The sequence below is a fragment of the Semicossyphus pulcher genome, unplaced genomic scaffold (genome assembly GCF_022749685.1).
Source record: "Semicossyphus pulcher isolate SPU_LCO1_2020_fin unplaced genomic scaffold, fSemPul1.0.p SCAF_11, whole genome shotgun sequence".
Classification (NCBI taxonomy): Eukaryota; Metazoa; Chordata; class Actinopteri; order Labriformes; family Labridae; genus Semicossyphus; species Semicossyphus pulcher.
Window position 1 is genome coordinate 16,817,994 of NW_027211615.1, and position 21,975 is coordinate 16,839,968.

At 40.7% G+C, this 21,975-nt stretch overlaps 1 protein-coding gene across 1 annotated transcript; it reads right to left on the minus strand.

Annotated features, from left to right (window-relative positions):
* Positions 1 to 2,589: 2,589 nt before the first annotated feature.
* On the minus strand, positions 2,590 to 20,857 carry ehd3 (EH-domain containing 3). Its single transcript, XM_069687268.1, has 8 exons — positions 19,648 to 20,857; positions 14,263 to 14,439; positions 13,504 to 13,601; positions 8,110 to 8,251; positions 7,466 to 7,565; positions 7,048 to 7,218; positions 5,027 to 5,191; positions 2,590 to 4,919 (listed from the first exon to the last, which is right to left on the minus strand). The coding sequence occupies exons 1-8, from the start codon at positions 19,872 to 19,874 to the stop codon at positions 4,392 to 4,394; spliced, it is 1,608 nt and encodes a 535-aa protein (XP_069543369.1). The 5' UTR covers positions 19,875 to 20,857; the 3' UTR covers positions 2,590 to 4,391.
* Positions 20,858 to 21,975: the final 1,118 nt, after the last annotated feature.

Here is a 21,975-nt window from a genome sequence, read left to right on the forward strand (position 1 = left end):
ACGTTTGTTATAATGTATCTTTCTCTTTCCTAACCTCTTTTTTTTTTTTTTTTTACAACATCCATGAAAGCGACATGTATGTGCATTTGGGTGTATTTCCAAGCATCATCCCCACCCAGTGTTCTCAGATAGCAGTCAGGCACTCAGGGTGTATACGTGTTATTCTGATGCATAGCTTCCTTCAACACGCCCCTTCACCAGACAAACACACACATCCATCACACACATTCACCGCATGCAACAGACACGCGCGTTCATACATCACCGCTAACAGGTGGCCCACATTTATAACCACTGACAGACCAGTTCAAGATATACTGTGTTTCCTCTTGAGAAGATAAGATAGACAAACACGTCTCAGCTGTCTCTGAAACTCAAATTCTTTTTCCGCTGTTCTTCCACATTTTACAGGAAAGACTTAAATACTCTACTTTAAATAGTTTATTTCCTATTTCTTACTTAATTATAGTTTATTTTGTCTGTTTTATGAAGTAGCGGCAGTTCCAGAAAACTGACAATAGACGCCCACATTTTTACAATACAACCCGCCTGTATATTCTCTTATCAAAATAAATAATTCTTCAAACTGTAAAAATCATGTCGTCACTAAATCACTCATTGCTGCCCTTTAAACTTTCTTGTTTTTCATGCTTTTATTTTGAAATTTACTGAAGTAAATCTGACTGATCTGCATGAATAAAAACATCATCTTTAATGTTTTATGTTGGATGTGTATGTTGGTGTGTGTGTGCGTGTCTGTGTGTGTGAGGGTCAAGGTGGAACAGACAGGAAATGGCGAACAAGAACGGAACTTCCTGTGTGAGAGGAGAGAGTGCTGCATCTTCCCTCCGTGTGTGTGTGTGTGTGTGTGTGTGTGTGTGTGTCTTTATATGTTTAAAGGGCTTGACAGTCCCACAGTCAGAGGGGATGCTTTGACTTCCTGCCTCACACACTGTCACACACATTCACATACATATGGAAGTCCCTCGATAATACAGAAATGTCTATGAGCTATTTTTTATGCTATGTTTGCAGCCATTTTTAGCTCGTATCATGTCTTGGTCAATGTCAGACTTCTGATAAAATGTGGAAATCTGCCCCTCGTGTAAACTCAGAACATTTTAAAGGACCATAACACAAACACTCACGCAACATAGTGAAGTACAGATTTCTCTCAGTGACTTTATGTAACATAAAACCTCCTTTATCTGAACCCGAGATAAGAATGAACCTCTTGAGTAATAGCAGGTTTTCCTCACCATACAGAATCTGCAACCTTGTTTTTATACGTTGGAGCGAAACATGTTTTTATGATTCACAGCATTTTCTTTATGCTTCTGAAGTTAAAAACAACATGTTTGTGATTTTATTGTTTTTATTGTTGTTGCTCATTTTTAGTTTTATTGTAGGGTGACGGAGGTAAAAACTGTGTTTGTCTCTGGTTCTTCTCCTCTCTCAGCGTATATAATACAGTTGATAGGAGGCATAAAGCTGATCATGTGTGAAAAACACGACTTTTTACATGTCCTTCTCGCTCTTCAGATTGCAGTAGTGTTGTCCAATGTGAATGATATCTGGTAAAGGACTGCACTTATGTCAAGCTTTACTAGTCTTCAGACCACTCAAGGCATTTTTACACCATATGTGACATTCACCCTTTTACACACTCATTCACACACTAATGTAGTACCATGGGGGCTGCATGGTGGTGCAATGGTTAGCAGGACAAAAGGTTCCTGGTTTGAATCCCGGTTCGGATGAAGTGGGCCTTTCCATGTGGAGTTTGCATGTTCTCCCTGTGCATGCGTGAGTTCCCTCCTGGTATTTCGGCTTCCTCCCACAGTCCAAAGACATGCTTGTTAGGTTCATTGGTGACTCTAAATTGCCTGTAGGTGTGAACGTGAGTGTGAAAGGTTGTCTGTCTCTGTCTGTGTGTCAGCCCTGTGATTGACTGGCGATCAGTCCAGGGTGTACCCTGCCTCTCGCCCCTTGAACTGGATAAGCGGTGTAGATAATGAATGGATGGATGTAATGCCATGCAAGATCACTAATCAGCTTGTCATTCACACTCACTCAAACTACCTCTGGGAGCAGTTTGGAGTTCAGTATCTTGGATGAGGACACTTCAACATGTAGACAGAGGAGCTGGGGATCGAACACCCAACCTGGAGGTTAAGTGGGCGACGCCCTCCATCCCTGAGCCACAGCAGGCTGAATGAAATTAGAGTAAACTCACATTAGAAGCCTGTGACTTGCACATTATTATGTCAGACAGGCTGCGTGGGCTTCTACTGTGGGCTTACTCTAAGTTCATTTAAATAATATGCTATATAATCTAATTTTAAGAACTTGCCCTCATTAGTGAGTTAGTTTTGTCACTAAAAATATCACCCTCGTTTGATGGGACAAACTCATGTTGGAAGTGTTTGTAAAATGGATCTTATGGTCAGGAAAATCTACTGAGTTTAGTAACAGATGTTGTCAATCAGATCCAGGCTTTTTAAACAAATGTATGTCGTCTTTGTTGCAAGAATAACCACTAACCACTTCCATTGCTCCTAACATAAACACAACAAGGCAAAAAAGAAGTTGAGTAAATGGATTTTTATTACACTTTTGGACTGTTGTTTATGTCGACAGAAAAGCAGTGAAGTACAGATTTTGCGATGCATAACCCTCGTGTAACAGAACTAACACCAGTTTTTCCCACTACACAGGATTTCATGTTTCATGAAGACAACGTGTGAATCTGAAGTTTTGCACATTCAAGCATCCTCTGTTGATCTGATCTCGCTCTCCTCTGAAATATGTGTTAGCGATGCAGTAAGCACTTAAGACGACGCGATGATTTCCCAACCTGCGTCCATGGAATGCAAACAGTCTTTAATATGTACAGTAGATTCACAGTAACAGCACAGAGACGCACAGGGAGGGAGGGGGTTGATTCTGTTGCTTAAACTGGGTGAACACTGTCTCACTCGGACAAAGTGAAATGTAGTTAGGTTAGTGTTACATCTTGCAGTCAATAACTTTCACTGAAAAACCACGAACATGGTCCTAACGTGATTTATATATACATACATACATACATAGATACTGGCGTGTTGCTACAGTAAGTCAGACACATTGTGAAGAGGGATTACATTTATTACATGGCTACAATTTTACACATAAAAAGCCAAATTTCAGATCGTTTGAAAAAAATGCGTTAATTAGCTTTTCGTTAGCTTAGCGTCACAAACAGCTGTGTGCTCACTCTCTGGACTGTCAGGTTAGATTAGATTAGATACATGTCATAACTAGTTCATCAATTTCCAATCAATAACCCACTGTAATACTCTCAATCAGAAGCCTGTGTAATGCTTAAGATTTCACACAAATAATAACACTGATACATGTGGTCAGATGCATACATACAAGAGTCAGGATGTGCCCACGCAGACAGTGAATATTCAACATTCAGATATGGAGGATGTCTGCACACTCATGTGTCCAAACTAGAACATTATATATGTCTCTTACCATAGTCACAGTATTTCCAATCAGGTTTGTGATATTTAGAACCATCTGGGGATCATAAAAACAATTTAAAAAAAACACTTTTTGTGCTACACATTTTTGTGTATAGTCACCTGCCAGGAAGTCTTTGTAGCTGTTTATGATGATGACACCAAAGTTGGAATACTTAGTCCTGCCATGAACCTTGAGATGTGTGTTATGACATGTTCTGTACAATACTGCAATCATACTTAATTTACTGTATTGATTACAGATGATACAATATTTTTTTCAGGTTATAGATCAATTTTTAACGTGGATATCTTAATTATTTTTTCTCCCAAAATGATCCTTCGACAAACGATTCTTCCGTCTCGTTCTTTTTACTTTCACTTTGTTTCATCTCTCCCATTTTCTTTCAGTAGTTTGAATCCTTGCGTCTTATTGTATTCCAGTGTTTCTTCTTTTAGACTTTTAATCTGTTTTTCCTTCCTTATTACAATATCCGCTGTCCTTCCATCTCTCACATCTGTCCCGCCTAGAACTCCCAGTATCTTCAATAAAAAAAATAAGAGACTAAAGACTTGACTTCTAGTTTCCTACCCTGCTAAAAGCCATTTCAGCTGCAACTGCAGAAATATAGGAATTGAATCTGTCACTTAGCATCCATTAAGATCATTTTGCTCTGAATGTTACTGAATATTCTGCTCTAATGTTTGCCTGTTGAAGGAGATGCGAGATGTGAATGCAGAGATGCAGCAACAGATCTTAGGAGATTGGAAATTAGTCGTTTTTTTTGCTATAATGCTACATGAATATCTATATTTTTCTCTGGGTGGAGGAGAGGGGTCTACTTACAGGTTTTAGGGGAACATTAAGGTGTAGTCTTACATTTACTCTGTTATTTTCCTCTTGGAAGGAGGCACCAGGTGTGCAGGCAGGTCCGACGGCAGTTCATGTCCCTCCAGTTTCACTTTAATCAGGTGATTGGCCAACGCAAACTCCTCGTCATCCAGCATCCCGTCCTTATCGATATCTGCCAGCTTCCAGATCTTTCCCAGGACCGTGTTGGGCAGTTTTGACTTCACCATCTCCTTCTTCGCATTGGCTCCCGTCACTTTCCCGTTGACGGGAGACAACGTGTAGAAAATCTCATCGTAAGCGGGTTTGTCGCGTGCTACGACCCACTCGGCTTCATCGATGCCCTCGCCCGCTCCTTCGCCGTACCCGTGTCCGAATGGGCCGTCCAAAGTGCCATCGAACGCGCCGCCTTTCACGACCGCGTTGGGACGCTGGGTTTCCTCTTGGCGGACCAGGATCATTAGGCTGGCGATGTCATGTGCCAGCATGTCATCCACTGCCTCCAGGAGTTTGGGCTTCAGAGGCTGGAATTTGGTGAGATCCTGAGCTTGGAGTTGGTCCTTGAAGAGAAAGGACAGAAAACAAAAAACAAACCCATCACAAGTTAAGGTCTTATCTTCCAAACCTCTATCTATCAATCTTTTTCCCTTAGCTTTTTCCAGCTTACCTGCATCTTCTTCAGATTAGGAAAATCTCCAGGTGATATCTGATGCTCTCTTTCGATGCGTTTGTAAATATCTGCCAGGCTGCCAATCAGTTCTTTCTTCTTGTTCTCCTTCCCGAACACTGAGGGCATCTCTTTCTTCAGTGAGCTGATGATGTAAGCATGGACCTGCAATATACAAACATACATGATCATGTACCCAGCAATTTTACTGGCTTTAGTCTGTCTCCTTGTAGCTCTAGTACTGAAGTTATTATCCATAAGACTTCATAAGACTTTGATGTCTTAAAATATTGATGAAACCACAGAAAATCATCCTCATCTAAATTCCTAACACCAGCTGCTCTGCTGTTTCAGATTATGTAACATATGCTCGTGTGATCTCAAATCTGTCGACTACATTCATGTGTCATTTCCTGTGAATCCCAATGTGCAGGCTATTTGGACTGAGGATGGGAATGGCCGACATTATCACTGAATGCAAACAACTACGGTTCATAGAGAAAAAACTATATAATGCAGAATAAATGCCATAAATAGTATTAAACATTGGGCTTGATATGATCTGAAGTGGTGTATCTGTACTCCTCATGAGACACAAACATGAGACAAAAAAGTTTTCTCTTTGGGTTAGTGATCTGTAAGTCATGAGTCAATCGTTCGAAACGAATGACTCTTTTTACTGACTTGGGAGTCACAAGTCCTCATCTCCACTAACTCGTTCACTGACTCACCCCTCCTCGCCCTGTGAGAAAAAGAACCACTTTGGCGTTTGTTTCAACTCAGTGCTCGCTCCCACAGTCCGGCGCCCGGAGCTTGCTTCCTGCCCTGAGCTGAAGGTCTGACTCGAGTTACACGAATCACTCACTCACTCATTACCGGCTCTCCCAACACGGCAGGAAACAAAAAACACTTTTTACGCACACAATCATGGGAAAATGAGCGTTACAAACCCACCTCCAAAAACGATCAGAAGGTCTAGAAGAGCCGTCTCCATTAATGTTAGTGGAGTGTTAGCCCAATCGGGCGACGGAAGTCTCGAGTGCGCATGCTCTATGTGTGCTTGGGCCGGTGGGGGATTCAAGCTGTGGGTAACTGACTCAAGTGACTCGAAAACCCGACTCTCTTTAGTGAGTGACTCATACAAACTCGGGTTAGTAAAAAGAGCCGAACCTACCATCTCTACTTAGGGTCTCATAAGAAATAGTCTGTATTGAGTGGAAGGCATGTAGTGCGTACAGTAACAGCTGTTGAGTCGATGTTTGAAGCTGGATCACTACCAAATATTTAGATGCAGGAAGACGGACCAAAGGAGACAACATACAGCTGGACAGCACATACGCAGACAACCATATTTAATGTAGCAAAAAATCTCAATCAATCAATTTAGGACAAACAAATATCACTTATATTTGTGTTTAATGATCGTCCAGTTGAAATCCGTCATTGTTATGACTCTTATGTAATATTTCTGGATAAGAACTTCTTATAATGGCGAGCTAACATCAGTCTGTTGCAACTGGTGTCCAGGGACCGTAAACACTCCTTTAAAGTAAATCTCTCTGATTACCTTTGTTGACGTTTGTTTTTAATATTCAGCTCAAACTAAACAAGTCAAAAATGACGGGAAAACCCGTGTTTGTTATGTTGCTCTGGTGATAAATGATCGTTTCCCTGAATCCACCTCCAGTCCTTGACGCTCATCACATCGCACGCACACACCCTATCAGCTGTCTTAACAGGAAAACTGCACTCATTTCTCAGTGTGATAAACCTGTGTGTGTTTGTTTGAGTGTGTGTATCCTCTGTGTTTCCTTGAACTACAACAGGCGGCAGACCGTCGACTTTCATACCTGACTTCCTGTCCGGAGGAGGAAACAGGAAACAATTCACTGAGAGGAGAGGAGAGACGCCACATTTGTCTGCCTTTATTAGCTCTCCGACAGGGGCAAGCTTTTGCTGTCAAGGTTAACAGCTGGACGGGGCGGGGACAGGCTGGAAATCTAAACACAGCAGTACCTTACCTTGGCTAATCTTGCCCGTTTGATCAGATCGTTGAGTTTCCTAAGCGCTGCGTTCCTCGGTAAAGACTGAATGTCCTTGAATAAATCCTGCTCCTCTGCTTCAAACAGCTTCCTGTTGTCTGGGATCAGCAGAGGGTGGGACCAGAAGGACCCGATGTAGACACGGATCACCTGTCAGAGACGGAGACGGACAGAAAATCAACAGCAGGAAAAAACAAGAGGACATAAAGAGGTAAATCCAGCAAATTGCATCTCATTTAATACACATGAGCGCAACATACTGTACATGGAAATTGGATATGCACACTCCACTTGCCAAATGTCACATGCTCTACCTATTTCATGTGTTTTTTTTACAAATACCAGACAAACTTTAAGTGCCCAAAGTGCTTGTTTTAACACGTTATTCATACCCTACCTCAGGGGTGTTGACTATTTTCCCCAGTGACCACATCAGGGCACCGTAAACTCTCATCAACTGCTGCGTCTCTATCTGATCGGCCTTGTTCAGCACAACCCTGGGAAGAAAACAACACAAGCAAAAACAAGCTATAGTGTTTACATATAAGACCAAAGGAGAGATCTCGTAAAGGGGGGGTATCATGCTAATTTCAAGCTTCATATTTCACTCTGTGATACCTGTGGAGTAGCTTAGCATAATTAACAGTTTAAAAAAATCCTCATTTTTCTCACATTGGTGCTCTGTGCAGAACCTCATACAGCCTCTGCCTGAAACAACTCAGTCAGCTCTGTCCCTTTAAGAAACCCCGCCCCTACAAGCCAACTTTCTTCTTATTGGCCAGCTTTATGACATCACAAAGTGCAGTGTGTCGAAAAAACTGTGTGAAACCTGCCGCTACAGCAGCCTGCAGACTGAGCTGAGAAGCCTGGGGATTAGTCCAACATACTTTTACCTACAGGTTTGAAACTTCACCCATGTTTAGTACGAACATCCAACATTATAACATTATATATATGCCTTAAAATGTGAAACATGATACCCTCTCTTTAATGTCTCAGTTGTCAATCGATACCTCTGCAATATGAGCAACCCTGCAGTACCTGATCTTGTCTTCATGGTTCTTCAGGGCCTTTATCACCTCTGAGAACTCATCAGAGATGTCCAGTTTGTGGGCGTCGAACAGTAATATGATCCTGTCCACTCGCTCTGCAAACCACTCCAACACAGCTGCAAAGTCATAGCCTGTGGAGGAGGAGGAGGAGGAGGAGGAGGAGGAGGAGGAGGAGGAGGAGGAGGGGTAGAATCAAAAAAATTGGTTGGGGTGTGAAATCACAGGTGAAATGAAAATATCAGACGAGGGCAGGGAGGGTTTAGATAAAAAGAGAAAGTAAGACAAAGAGATGATTAAATCTGAGTGCTTGTACTTCCTGTTTCTTTGCTCCCATCCCGTACTGCTGTCAGAAATTCAAGACAGACTGGCCTGTAATGTAAAACATACCATTTTTCTGATGGATGATCAGCTCTATGTGTAAGCCACGACCTGAGCCATGAACTTCAACTGTGATGTTGCAATATTCCCCAGAGAAAGCCATTACACTGCCTTCAGGTCATAGAGGAGGCAAAATGAAGGACGCCCATATTACAACATGCTGAGAGAAAAGAATGTGTGTTTACAGATGGAGGCAGCCCTGCCAGGGTTCAACTAAGTGGATTTTCAGAGCTAAATAATGAGAGGGAAAGCAAACACAATGACATTTTACTGTCTTACATCAGATGCAGTTTCTCAGATGTAGTTTTCCCAACATTTTGAATTACTGTTTAATGCTATAAAGTGTACTCATGGCAGCAACAAGCGCATGAAGGACTAAATGCTTCTATAAATTCCCCCCTAATGCATGAATAATGAATCAGTGATTAAGTCTGTCAGCAGGAGTGTATCATTTCCTTCTCTGACTTTCTCTCCAACTCAAGGACAAAACCGACTCCTACCTGGAGTAATTCAACAGTATATGAGAGGAGAACAAAGAACAAAAGGATTAGTGAGCTACAACAAACACTGAAGGGCACACGAGAGGCAGAGTCAGTGGTGGACCTGTAGGATTATGGGATATCAGCTCAGGGGCATTTGTTGTTAATTGGTAGTAGATACAGTAGTAGCTTTATGTTAATACAGTCAATGTAAAATTGATTTTCCAAGGAGCTTTGTTTGCAAAAAAAATCTCCTTTCAAATGACAAAGAAAATCTACAAGCGTTACATATGTTATCGCATTATATATCTTAATTTCACTCTTTCCACATACTGCTGCTATTGCTACTGTGGCTGCACTGCTGCTGCAATGGTTCCTCAAAGTCTTGTTTTCTAGTGATGAATGTTGCAGAGTATTTAATGATTCTTCACTGGGATGTGAGAAAAAGTTCAGCAGTTGTAGCAGTAAGTATGTAAAACATTATTTAAAAATCAGTCTTGTCTTTCCGTCCTGTTGAGCTGAGAGCAGACGGAGTGTCAAATGCTGCTTTGAGCATAGATACAGAGCGTTAAGAAAGAGATAGATACCTTGATATTTTGAATTTTGGTGGATTATTCTTCACATTAAGCTCTTTTCACAGGGTTTGTCAGTATAAATCTTCACTGTCACAACCTAGGACTTACAGTGTTCTGGTTATTTACAATCCTTAGAGCCAGAGAAGGGCGAAACGTGATTATGGCTTAACAGTGTTGACAGAGTAAGGGTCAGGGGATCACATATATACAGTTAGTATATATTTTAGGGGGACTATATTTCTTCGTCTAAATGGCTCGAGACTAAAAATAGAGAATGGACTCATCATTGTCCATATTCACAAAGCGACCTTTTTCCTCTGAGGTCACGCTCAGGGTGGGAAAGTCAAAAGTTGTTATAATGTGGTACTGCTGTGTTCCGGGTTTTAAAGATGTCTGTCAAGTCACTATCTATTGCCGAATGAGGTAACACAATGGTGATTGAGCCTATGGCCCACTGATGAAAGCATTTGTATTTGCAGTATATAGTATTATTACAGACTGGGTGTCTGTGGCAACTTTCGCGGAAAAAAATCACAAGCGGCGCCCAGTTAGTGACACGTTTTTCATCACCCAGCAGTGGTTGGTCTGCCAGAGAGGGTAGGAGGTAAGCGGCAAGTGTTGGGAGTAAACAGTAATCTACTATGGCTGAACAAAGAAAGAAAAGATCGATGACTACAGATACAACTTCAAAAATAAGGGAGAATCCAAAGAAAAAGAAACAAACTCGACGCTCAGATGAAGCAAACAGTCTGAAAAGGAAAGCGACCGTCAGCGAGGAAAATCAAGAGTTACAACCAGAGCCAAACGTGAACGTCACACATGCGACACTGTCTGTTTATCGCCATAGGTGCCGCCAAAGAGAACAAAACTGAAATCTTTGAAATTAGCACTTTAAGTCGCATTAATTTAAGGTACCTGGCAAATCATTATCATGTCACCTCTTGTCAATTGATCAGCAATTGAAAAGACAATGAACACTTTAAACCTGGAGAGACATATTTCAAGTCAAAACAACATTTGATAACCTTTTACCTACAGTCAGAAAACTAACGTTAGCAGTAAGATACTACCTTGATAATTTGGCAGCAGCTAGGAGGGGGCTGAAAGCTATTGTTACCTTCTAGTGTTACACGATGCAACAGGAAAACTTTATAGCTAATGTTCGCTAGGGAATTACAACCACTTGTTAGCTAACGTTATGTTAGCAAGGAAGTGATTGAATACCAGCATTGGGTGTTGTCTAACAGGAGCTAATGGGCTGTCAAATATGTTGAATTTTCACTATAAATTGTATTTTCAGTTGCAAATTGAATGTTGTCAGATACCTGATGTTTATAAGATTTACAACCTGGAACACAGCTATACAACATTATGACAGCATTTGAGCTTTCCACCATGAGCATGAGAGCAGAGGGAATGTCCATGGTGTACATACGCTGAATAAGGAGCAGAACTGTTCTAAGAAAAAAAAATTTAATTTCTCCAAGAATTTATTCTGTTATCTTAGTACAAATTGAAATTTGGGTGTAATGGTGGGGGATAAACTCTCCGGACCAGAAAGATACTGCAATGTCTAATTGGTTAGCTAATGAGGTAAACTTATGGATAGATATACAGTATGTATTTCCCCCAAACCATGTGACAAGAGTCTTGTGAAGAACATCAAACATGTGACCATAAATTCTTCAAAGTATCACTTTAATGAGCCTCTGTTTTTTGCAGCTGGTTGATTCCCATCTACAATACCTCCATAAGGACATCTATGTAGGCAGCTATAGCCTGACAACTCCTCATCTGGACACACACACAAACACATACACACATAAATACAGACACTGGTAAACAATGATAACAAAAAATGAGACACAAAACATACAGATAAACATACAAATGACATGAAAACATGAGATGCAGTAAACACATGGGTGGAAGTGGATGAAAATGAATAGTGAACACACACAAACAAAAGCTCCCACAAGCACTCTATCCACAGAGACAACACAGCTGTGCTGACTCAGTGGAGGTTAATGTTAGCCTGTATTTTTTTATATCCAGCAGACAATAGCAGGGTCACACCTCTCGGCGCTGCTTATTTGGTTTGACAACACGTTCACGGGAAACTAAACAAATAGAAAGTAGAACAAATCTGATGAGGGTCTGTTTCTATTCAATTACTTTCACTTGTAAACATGATGTGAGATTGTGTTGATAGAGCACTGACTCTGTTCTCAACAGAAAATCTGCAGATAACAACTGATCATGACAAACAGTAATCCTGACCCAGCCCTGCTATGAAGTAATGGGCTGAACCCAATGACCACAATGTGCTCCTTGATCCTATTTAGTCTTTGGAGTGTGTTTATATATTTGATCATGTCAACACTCTGACTTTATTAAACTGTCATTTGGAGTCACACAGCTTGGAAATACACGAATTATGTAATGATAGCATTATCTCATCATTGAGAAGCAATTACTTATAATGAAAGATCAAGAGGTTAACTACTCATGCTGTTGTCATGTTCACAACTGGTAAAAGAGACAATCAATGTGGGCCTGACTCTGCCAAAGAAAACGTTACACACTGCATATTTAACTTAAGACTGGTTGTTTTAGTGGAGAACAAACAAATGAGAGAGCGCACAGAAAACAGGGACGGAAAAGAGAGGGAGAGAGTGAATGTGGGAACGACTGAATAATAGTGTCCTTTAATTCTTTCGGCTCTTTTGTTACTGTAAGCGGTTGGTATGGGGATGCCAGCATTTAGGGTCGGGAATGCCAGCCATGCCGGACACATATCAAACTGTACGAGCGCCTTTCACACCTAAACTTCCCACTCTACATTCAGTTTAGCATCACTGCTGGGATCATCACAGGATCGGTTTGTCTTTCTGATATGATTATAATTCAATTAGAGTGTCTCGGTTATCTCAAAAAGGGAGTAAGTGGTTCAGCATGATTGATGCGTCACATGTCCCAGGGGATGCTGGGAAGTTTAAAAAATGTTAGAACGACCTGTAAAGCTGCTACGAATAACATGTCAACGCATTTTGTGTCTTGTTTTCATCAACCCAGCCACTTTAAAGTTTGTTGTGGTCCCACAAGCAGCGAGGTTTCCATTCGTACAGTCGGAGAATTTGAACTGAATTTATAGAAACTGCAAAATAATGTGCAATTTAATCCTTTCCTTGAGGTAACTCACATAAAATCAAGATGCAGAATTTAAAGAGCCCAAAACAAAAAGCTCAAATGGTAGAAAAGGTGATGGAAATATGGCATTTATGCTTGTTTCATGTATTCATTTGAAAAGGTTGCAGCCTCCTTATCAGTCAGCAACACATTTAAGTCACACATGTTTATCTATTCATCTGTTTTTTATCAGTCTGTTTCCATTGCACCTCACCAGAGCCTAACACCCTTTTCAGCAACATTTGCTGTTGCTATTTGCAAATTAAAAATGTGCATAAAAACAAGCGATTTCTTTTTGTGAGCCTAAGCTAAAGCAATCGTAACTACTGCAACCCAGTCCTCCTAGATGTGCAGCTGTTTATTTGCCTTATAAGTTTTATGCATGCAAACAAACATTGCGTTATCAAAGTTTGTAAATCAATACTGAACTGTGCAGTGTTAAAAATGTTCACTGTGTGCATGCATGTGTGTGAGTGTGTGTGTTTGAGAGTGCATTCAAAGCTTTTCTGTCACTGCTTCCTGTTCTTTGAAATGAATGAGCCATAATCCTCCTGATAGCTAAAAGCTAAAATAAACACACACACACACACACACACACATGCGCGCCACCAAAGGAAATGCTGACATCGTCGTTCAGAGTTCAGTGGGATGAAGGGGCTGCAGCTGAATCTGTCCACTGAATAAACAGTGACACGCACACACTCGCTCACACAAACAGAGGATTGAAGATAAAAGTGTGAGCGTCATGAGTGTGTGTCTTACCTCGACTAATTCTCTGTTTCTCCCCTGACAGGATCCCTGGTGTGTCAATCACACTGATGCTTTCCAGGACTGGGTTAGGCAGCTGGGCACACACAAACCTACACACACATACACACACACACACAGAGAAGAGAGGAGAGAGGAGAGTTAAAAGAAAGCGGACAGAAGTGTAAAACGTTTCAACAACAAACAAAGCCCCACATCAGACCTCTTCCTCCCTCTCTCTCCTCCTCTGTCTCTGCTGCTCTTCCTCTCTCTGTCTCCAGCTGTATCAATACTCACAGGTTAGCGGGCGTCCTCACTGTGACCCCCCCACTCATAATCCCCCCAGGAGACAGTCAGTGTCTCTTCTGCGTCCTTTCAGCAGCGCTGGGCCCTCACAGCGAGGACACCACAGCAAGAGAAAGAGTAAAGAGATATCTGCAGTTTTATCCTTTTCCAGAAGGATGACTTTGCAAAGATGACTCTCTCTCTCTCTGCCTGTCTCTCTCTCTCCCTCTTACAAACACAGGCGGCCATTAAAAGGGAAAAAGCCTGACCTGTGAGCAGAGGGAAATTCAATCAACCAGGAATGTAGAGCTCTGGTGTGGATTCTCACTAGTACTCCCTCTTTCTTCTCCGCGCTCTTCCTCCAGTGTTTCCCCTCTACATTCACATACTTCACCACCTACATCACTTCGGATTTCAAGCACGTATACACCACAGATAATACCCGACAGCATCTGCCATTGGTGTATTTCATCTATAGTGTGTGTTTACCTGTTGAGGAACGCGTTTCCGAATGCGTTCAGCTTTCTGAAGGGCTTCTTGGGGTCAACCACCAAAGCGTTGCCAGGGATGACACCTTCTGTGTCGCCGTGCATCACCGCGATGAAGGAATCTGTGGTGGGTTCAGGGCCGATCCGCATTCCAGGAAAATCCTGCTCCAACAGGTAGCTGTGGTGGAGATGACATAGCGTTAAACAAAACAAACCAGGAGAGGAGGTGTTTTTGATCAGTGAACCTCACAGAAATGCCTCCTTAAGAAGATGCTACCTGAGATAATGAACAATAGGACATTAAGTAGCTAGCATGGTGCTAGCAAGGTGATATAACGAGAGATTATTATGACTTTTTATCACGTTAGCATCCATTAAAAGGTATTTGTCTTAGAAGAAAATTAAGTTTACTAAGCATTCAAGACAAATAATGGTTATATGTTCTCAAAAATACTTCCACAACTGCATGTAAGACTTGTTACTTGTCTTATCAGAGTTGATAAAATCCTGACAGTCACTTGTAGCGGCAGCAGATCAGATGTAACATCTGCAGCCTCTAATTTAAAACAACTGCTGCCGGGGACTTTTCATAGAGATTATGCTGCAAAGGAAATTGGTCTGGAAGGTAAGAAGCTGTTCTAAAGTCACTGGTCTGCCTTGAGTTAGAAGCTGCTGGAACAGAGATGAGGGGAATTATTTTACATCATCATCGTCACAGGCTGGATAAATGGCTGCAGAGCTTAATGCAACGGGCACAAGCTCCGTTGGTCTGTTAGAAGAATAGTTAAACGATGGATGATCTGTCTGCAGGAGGAGAGATGTTAAGAATGAAACCCCCAAAGCATCGTGAGTAATGTCAGAAGAAGTTATGACAGCATCCTACTCCAGTGCTGAAATGCTGATAAAGCTGATAAAACTGCACAAAGTGGACGTATTAATAACAAAGATTTAATCAGTGTTTCTCAGCATCGATCAGCCAAAGCTGTAAATCCTGGACTCAATTAAGTCTTCCTTAAAACAACATGTCAAAATTAGTTTTGCAAATATGTGTAATGTAGTGTCTGCGTGGTTTTCTCAAAGTCCAGACCAGAGCAGAAGGAAAATCTGTGCAAGAATTTGGTTGAGCTCCACCAGTGCTGACAGGAGGAATGGTCAAATTTACAAGCATGTCAGACTCTTGTTTTGTTGACTAATGATGAAGAACAGCTGACTGAGGTGAAGAAGGTTAAAAGGGGCACACAACCAAACACTTCACTTGGTGCGTGTTTGGTTTTGACTGGGCGAGACCTACGTCTTTCACTGTGTAAGTTATATGTTCAACTAAACGACCGATGCAAACTTTTCACCTCATATCTAACTCTTGCAATGTCAACGCAGCTGACTTATAACTCCAATATATCCGACGTATGAAAGGTTGAATCCTCATCTGTTTAATCAGTGATACAAATGAAGATAAGTGTGTGTCTGTTGAGTTTCACAGCAATGACAAAGTGAGCACAGGCCGTAAAAAAAGAGATTTAGGCGAAACACTTTGGACCATAAATCTCAAGTATGAGACGGTGGGATGTGTGTGCATTTTAACTGCTAACAGATGTACATCTTCTCCGCAAACACACACACACCTTGTCAGGGGAGCCAGCAGTGCCTGGTAGAGCCATCTCTCTGCACATATGTGTGTATGCTATCTGTGGGAAGGTTGTTTAACAGCAGCAGATTCTTTGCGCGCTATCATACACATTAACAGCATGGGAAAAAATCGACTTAGCATAGCATCACAATATTTTCCATGGGAATATTGTATTGTTACACAGAGGCCATGATTTAATCTGTATTTTATATGTAACGGAAATATTGCACACACAAGTTAAGCATTTAAAAAAGGATTAACAGTAGTTTACTTTCAGTTACAATAGTTGCTGAAGGGGCTGCTACCTTTTTTTGTGTGCACACATTTGCATTTACACGAGTTAGACAATGTTGACTGTAGTACCAGTATCTTAAAGAGCTCATAGTGCCATTACCCCTCTAGAACATTGCGCTCCCAGGAAGCAGGCCTGCTTGTGGTACCTAAAGTCTCTAAGAGTTGTGTGGGAGGTAGAGGCTTCAATTACCAGGCCCCCCTCCTCTGGAATAATCTACCAGTCAGGGTCCGGGAGGAAGACACCCTCTCTACTTTTAAGAGTAGACTTAAAACTTTCCTCTTTCATAAAGCTTATAGTTAGGGCTGGCTCAGGCTTGGACCATTCCATAGTTATGCTGCTATAGGCTTAGACTGCCGTGGGGACCCACCTCTCTCTCTCTCTCTGTCTGTCTGTCTGTCTCTCTCTCGTTTTAATGCATCTAATTAACTCTGTATCTTCTTGTCCCATTAACATTATAAACCATATATCTTTCCATGAGTTCTTCTGCTCCCTTGTCTCGTAGGTTCCTGGGGATCGCTGCTGCAGACCTGCTCGACTCAGACTGCAACAACTATTAACACCAGTCTTCCCCATCGTATCATTATGGTTGTTGCTAATGCTAAGAGTAGACCTGTTGACTTCTACTGTTACAATTACTATTATTACAGCCTTTCATCATTACTATGCTATTCTTGCTAATACATTATAAGCCTGTTATCATTACTATGCTTCTGTTGCTAATTTATTATCATCTGCCTTTCATCATGACTATGCTGTTCATGGCATCATAACCATAAGCTCTCTTTGCCTGTCTCTATCCTGCATCTCCTTCTATCCCACTTCTCTTTAAATAACATAACAAAGAGTCGGTCTAGACCTGCTCTTCTTGTGTCTTGAGATAACTTTGGTTATGTTTGGCGCTATACAAATAAAATTTGATTGACTGATGATAAAAAAAAGACAAAAAGTAGGTGGCAATGAAAAGATTAAAAAAATACGACAACATGAATAATAATAGGGATAGACCGACTATCGGCCGGGCCGATTATCGGTGCCGATATTCGGCATTTTGACGCATATCGGCATTGGCCTTTTTTTTTTATCCGACGGCCGATAAGAGATCAATTTAAAAACTGGGTTATTTTGGCTCTGATGCAGCCGCGCCTCTCTGTCTGCAGTCACTACTCTGTCTCCAGCATTGTCCCACCCACAGCACTGATTGGTTACACGCAGAGCCATGGCACAGGTAACAGCCAATCAGCAGTGAAAGCTGTGCATGCAGAGTGCTCACACACACGGCGGAGAGGAGAAAAAGTTCATTTCTTTGCAAATTTTATTTAACTTTGTTTTATTTACTTTATAAAACTTCAGGAAGTTATTTATTTATTTAAATTGTCAGTTAACTTTATAAGAGATGTTACTGACCCTGGGAACATATAGCTGAATATCGGCTCCAAATATGGGTTATCGGCCTCCTTGACTACTGATAATCGGTATTGGTATCGGCCCTGAAAAAACCATATCGGTCTATCTCTAAATAATAACAGTAACAAAATAATAATTAAAAAAAAAATTCAGACTTTGTACACATTTTTCCTTGTTGAAAGATATGCCAGGGTTATTTTTCTGTGCAGAAAATTGTACCGTCATTTTTTAAAATCAAAACACACATGGTGTGCTGTATTATGACTAAAACCAGAATGAGATATATATTATTGCTGTAATTTTGCACAGGGTAGCAGTAACAGTTAACAGTTATTTACTTTGCTGAAGGGGCTTAGTAACTGTGTTTTAGTGTACATATATTTGCATTCAGATTCGTTGCACATTATTGACAGTAGTACAAGTTTTGTGCTAAAAGATGTTGACAGGATTCCTTTGGGGACATAATTTGTGGTTGTAAAAAAAAAAGGTAATAAATGGCAATATATATTTTATCACAATACTCAGCATATTGCATAATGTTTAAAGCCGCAGTGATACCACAATAATGAGGAAGTATCCCGATAATATCAAATGAATGCATTTCCCCTAATTCACATAGGCTGACAGCGAGGGTTCTCAACTGCATGCTCACATCACCAGTTCAGTAACCTTTACCTTGTGGTGATTGTCTCTTTGAAAGACTAAGTGGGTGAAATATGGGACAAAAGTGGAAGATCAATACATTTCAGGCCTAAAATGAAGACAGACTCAGATTACTGAGCTCTGAAAAACCACCAAAGAGGAGCGTCTAAAATTGCTTCCTACCGACATCTCTTGTCTTTTCATTCATTTCCTCTTTCTTCCAGCTGCCACACAGATAATCATTTACATTTTAGAACTTAACTATTTCAAATCAAGTTAATATGATGTAAATAACCATCACTTTACACTTGAAAAAAGGCCTCCATTGCTCTCGCATCCAGAGTGTTAAACCCTCTGATATGAAATCAAAGAGATGCTGCGAGACCAGCAGCTCTGACGGAGGGTTACTCAGCAGTTTGTACATTTTGCGTCTTACTGCTACAATGTTGGTAGTGTGGGGTCAGGCTGCTGACTGGTGGGTGTTGTCATTAGTGAAAGAGTTAAAAAAAAAAAAAAAAAAAGTGAATCATAGTCAGAGAAGGAAGAAGAGAGAGCAGGGACGTCTGCGCTGTCCTGTCTTACAACAGGAAGTCACTAAAAGCATCCTCTCAGGCTTTCAAAGGCTTACCCCACTAATTATGCTCTGACAGCGTGTGTGTGTGTGTGTGTGTTTGTGAGGGGGAAGATGCTAGTAGCAGCCCTGCAGTTCAAAAGAGGCCCAACACAGCTGCTAATATGCCCGCTGTCACACACACAAATACCAAAAGCTGAGATTATCCAGGTCATAAGCTCGTACACATTTTATATATTTATACTTGGGGATTAATTGTAAGAATAAAGGAATCACTGAAGGCACTATCAACATTTAAACAGAGACAAATCTGAAATAATGTAGTGTTAGACAGATGACAGATCTGGCTTGTTGTCTCTCCTGGTTACAGAGTATTTAAGTTAGTATAAAACAAGCAAACACTTAATCATTCTTCACTACCACAAGTTTTGTTATTTTTAGAGGGTGAATTCTGATCTTCACCAGATCAAACAGGAGTTTTATGAACTGCGTTCCAAGCTGTATTAAGTTTGCATGTGTGTGTGTTACGTTGGCTGTCACATAAACCCTTTTAATGGATTCAATAAAGCTTGCAGAGGCGTGGCTCCTAGCATTCAGGCCGTGAGTGTTTTCGTGTGTGTGTAATGGAGAAACTGTTGTTGTCCTTTGTATTTTCATATGTTTTTAATAGTTTTTTATCCAATTGTGCTTTGAGTTAATCCAATTTTGATTGGTTCATGACCCTGATAGACAGTGGCAGTTTGGGTATGTCAACCTCTCCCTATTCATCATTCCAGCGGCTTCTACGTCTTGTGTTTGTGTGTGATTCCTCTTTCCAATATATGTGTGTTAATGCTTTTTGTCTCACCGTATGAAGCTTGTTTTTCCAGTAGAGTACTGTCCCACCAGCAGGACCATGGGCTTGTTGTCAAAGTCTGCATCCTCCAGGGCCGGAGAGTGGAACTCATGAAACTTGTAGCTCTCCTCCAGCGGCAGGAGTTTGGTTTTGTAGAGCTTCTTCAGTCCGTCACTGACGGTCTGAAACACTTCTGGCTCCTTCTTTCTCCTGTCGTCGGTTCCAAGCCAGCTGAACATTGTTGCTCGGTGCTTGTTGTTTGGACTAGTAAAGCCTCCGATAAGTGTAACTGGTAAAAGATGCTTTGTTTGTTATGTCCTTGAGGGATTAAAAACTTGTCTTTAAGTCAAGCTGAAAGAGGGATTTCCTCACATCTGAGACAAGAAGAGCTTCAAAATAGAACTGTTTCAAGAAAATGAAGAAGATGAAGAGCTAATTTAACCCAATTCAAAAGGTCCAAGTGTAATTCTAAAAAAAATACTTTTATTTGGTTCCTCAAGGCTAAAATTTACTAGGGGAAAAAAAGATTTTAAATGCCAAATGTTTTGATCTATATAGATATTTTATCTCAAATTAAAAAACATGTAGATCAAAGCCAGGTAAAGTCAGTCTGTCCTGCTTCACTGATAGGGTGGTGACTGTTGTTGTTCTTGTTGATAATATTAACATTCAATATTATATAAGCCCAAGATACCGCTACTGTTAAATACTGTCAAAAAATTAACAAATATCAAATTAATTTTGTATTTTTATCAGAATTGACCCTTCAAAACCACTCTCATCATCAAGTCCATCGGTCCTCCACGTCCAGGCCACTTATGCTCCTGGGCCAAAAAAACCCCAATACATTCAATGTTTTTGTTTTTGTTTACTAATCTATTTTAGTAAACAAATATTGCCCTCAAACCCTAAATAATGCTGCTAATGCACAACATCACGTTACCGTTATTCAATTTCGTCCAGCAGCTCGCAGAGGAATCCCAAAAATGATGCACCGAGCTGCTGTCAGTGTGCGACGGCCGTTATTGTTCAACGGCTCGCGCTCCTCTGCCCTCCAAACACCGCAGACCTCCTCGGGCCAGCAATTATTTCTGTCGTATTCGTGTCAAAAATAACGAGGACCCTGTGTTGCTAATGCTAACGGTATTTTCTGTCACAGTACAGCGCTGAATGTAGCAGCAGCTGATGTCCTGCAGCTCAATTTAAATGCCGAGTCGAAGGAAACCCGAGCCCGGCGGAAGTGCCCAAAGGCTGGCAGTCCGACCCACCGCGGTCCCGCCCAGTGATGCTGGAGCTGAAGCCGGGCAGGACGACGCCATGATGGATGAGAAGAAATGGAGGAGCAACCGTTGAAAGGCAGCGCGCCACCTAACGGTAACATCTTCTTTTACTCCCCTAAGTAAGCAATAATATATTTCTATAGTAGACTATAATAAATAGGGTTGACTTCCTTTTTTTCTATATGCCATTTTTAAAAACTTAACAATAAACGTAACAATGTGCAACTTCGGATATGAATACCATTAGTACCATGGACAGTATCAGGAGCAATATAATGCTTTTCATTCATAAACTTTTGCTCTTTACACTACATTATAACTGTCAATACTAGTGTCAATTTAAGTGCCCCCATTACTTCCTGCCAACTATTGTAGATGATTATGGTAATATTGTTTTTCTTTTATACACTGTGTCTTTTGCATTGACACACTTTATATTTTTACTGACATTTGAGTTGTTTTTTTGTTTCTCTTACTGTATTTTTTGGGAGCTACCTGGCACAATAATTTCCTTCGGGATTAACAAAGTTCTTTTTTAATGTCTTTTCTTATCTCATCTAAACAAGTTTGATCCCAAAAGAGCAGTCAGCTGACCCCAGGTCAGTCAAAGGCATAAATTAATTAGCCTACATTTCGTCAAACTTTAGTTGATCGTTTGCAATTTTGAGCAACTTTTTACTTTTAATTAAAATAATAATAATAATAATACTTAAGGTGAATATTGTACTTCTTTCCATACTATAGTTTCCATTTTTTAAAGAATAATATTGTACAAATAAAACACAACTTAAAAAAAGAAACAGATGAACTACCCTACTACAACAGTTAAATGCTACTTAAACATGAATGCGTTATTAATCCATTAGTGTGTTACATAATCATTGAACACTCAAAGGGTCCATTTTTTTTACCGTACAAGTGCTATTATCTGTGATACTGTAAATAGCCTATAACATTTCATGCACACTTATAATATTTTACCTCTTATAAAGTAGGCTTATTTCTACACGTGTGTTATTGCTACTTTTACCAGATATAGAGGTACAATTCATAAAGCTTA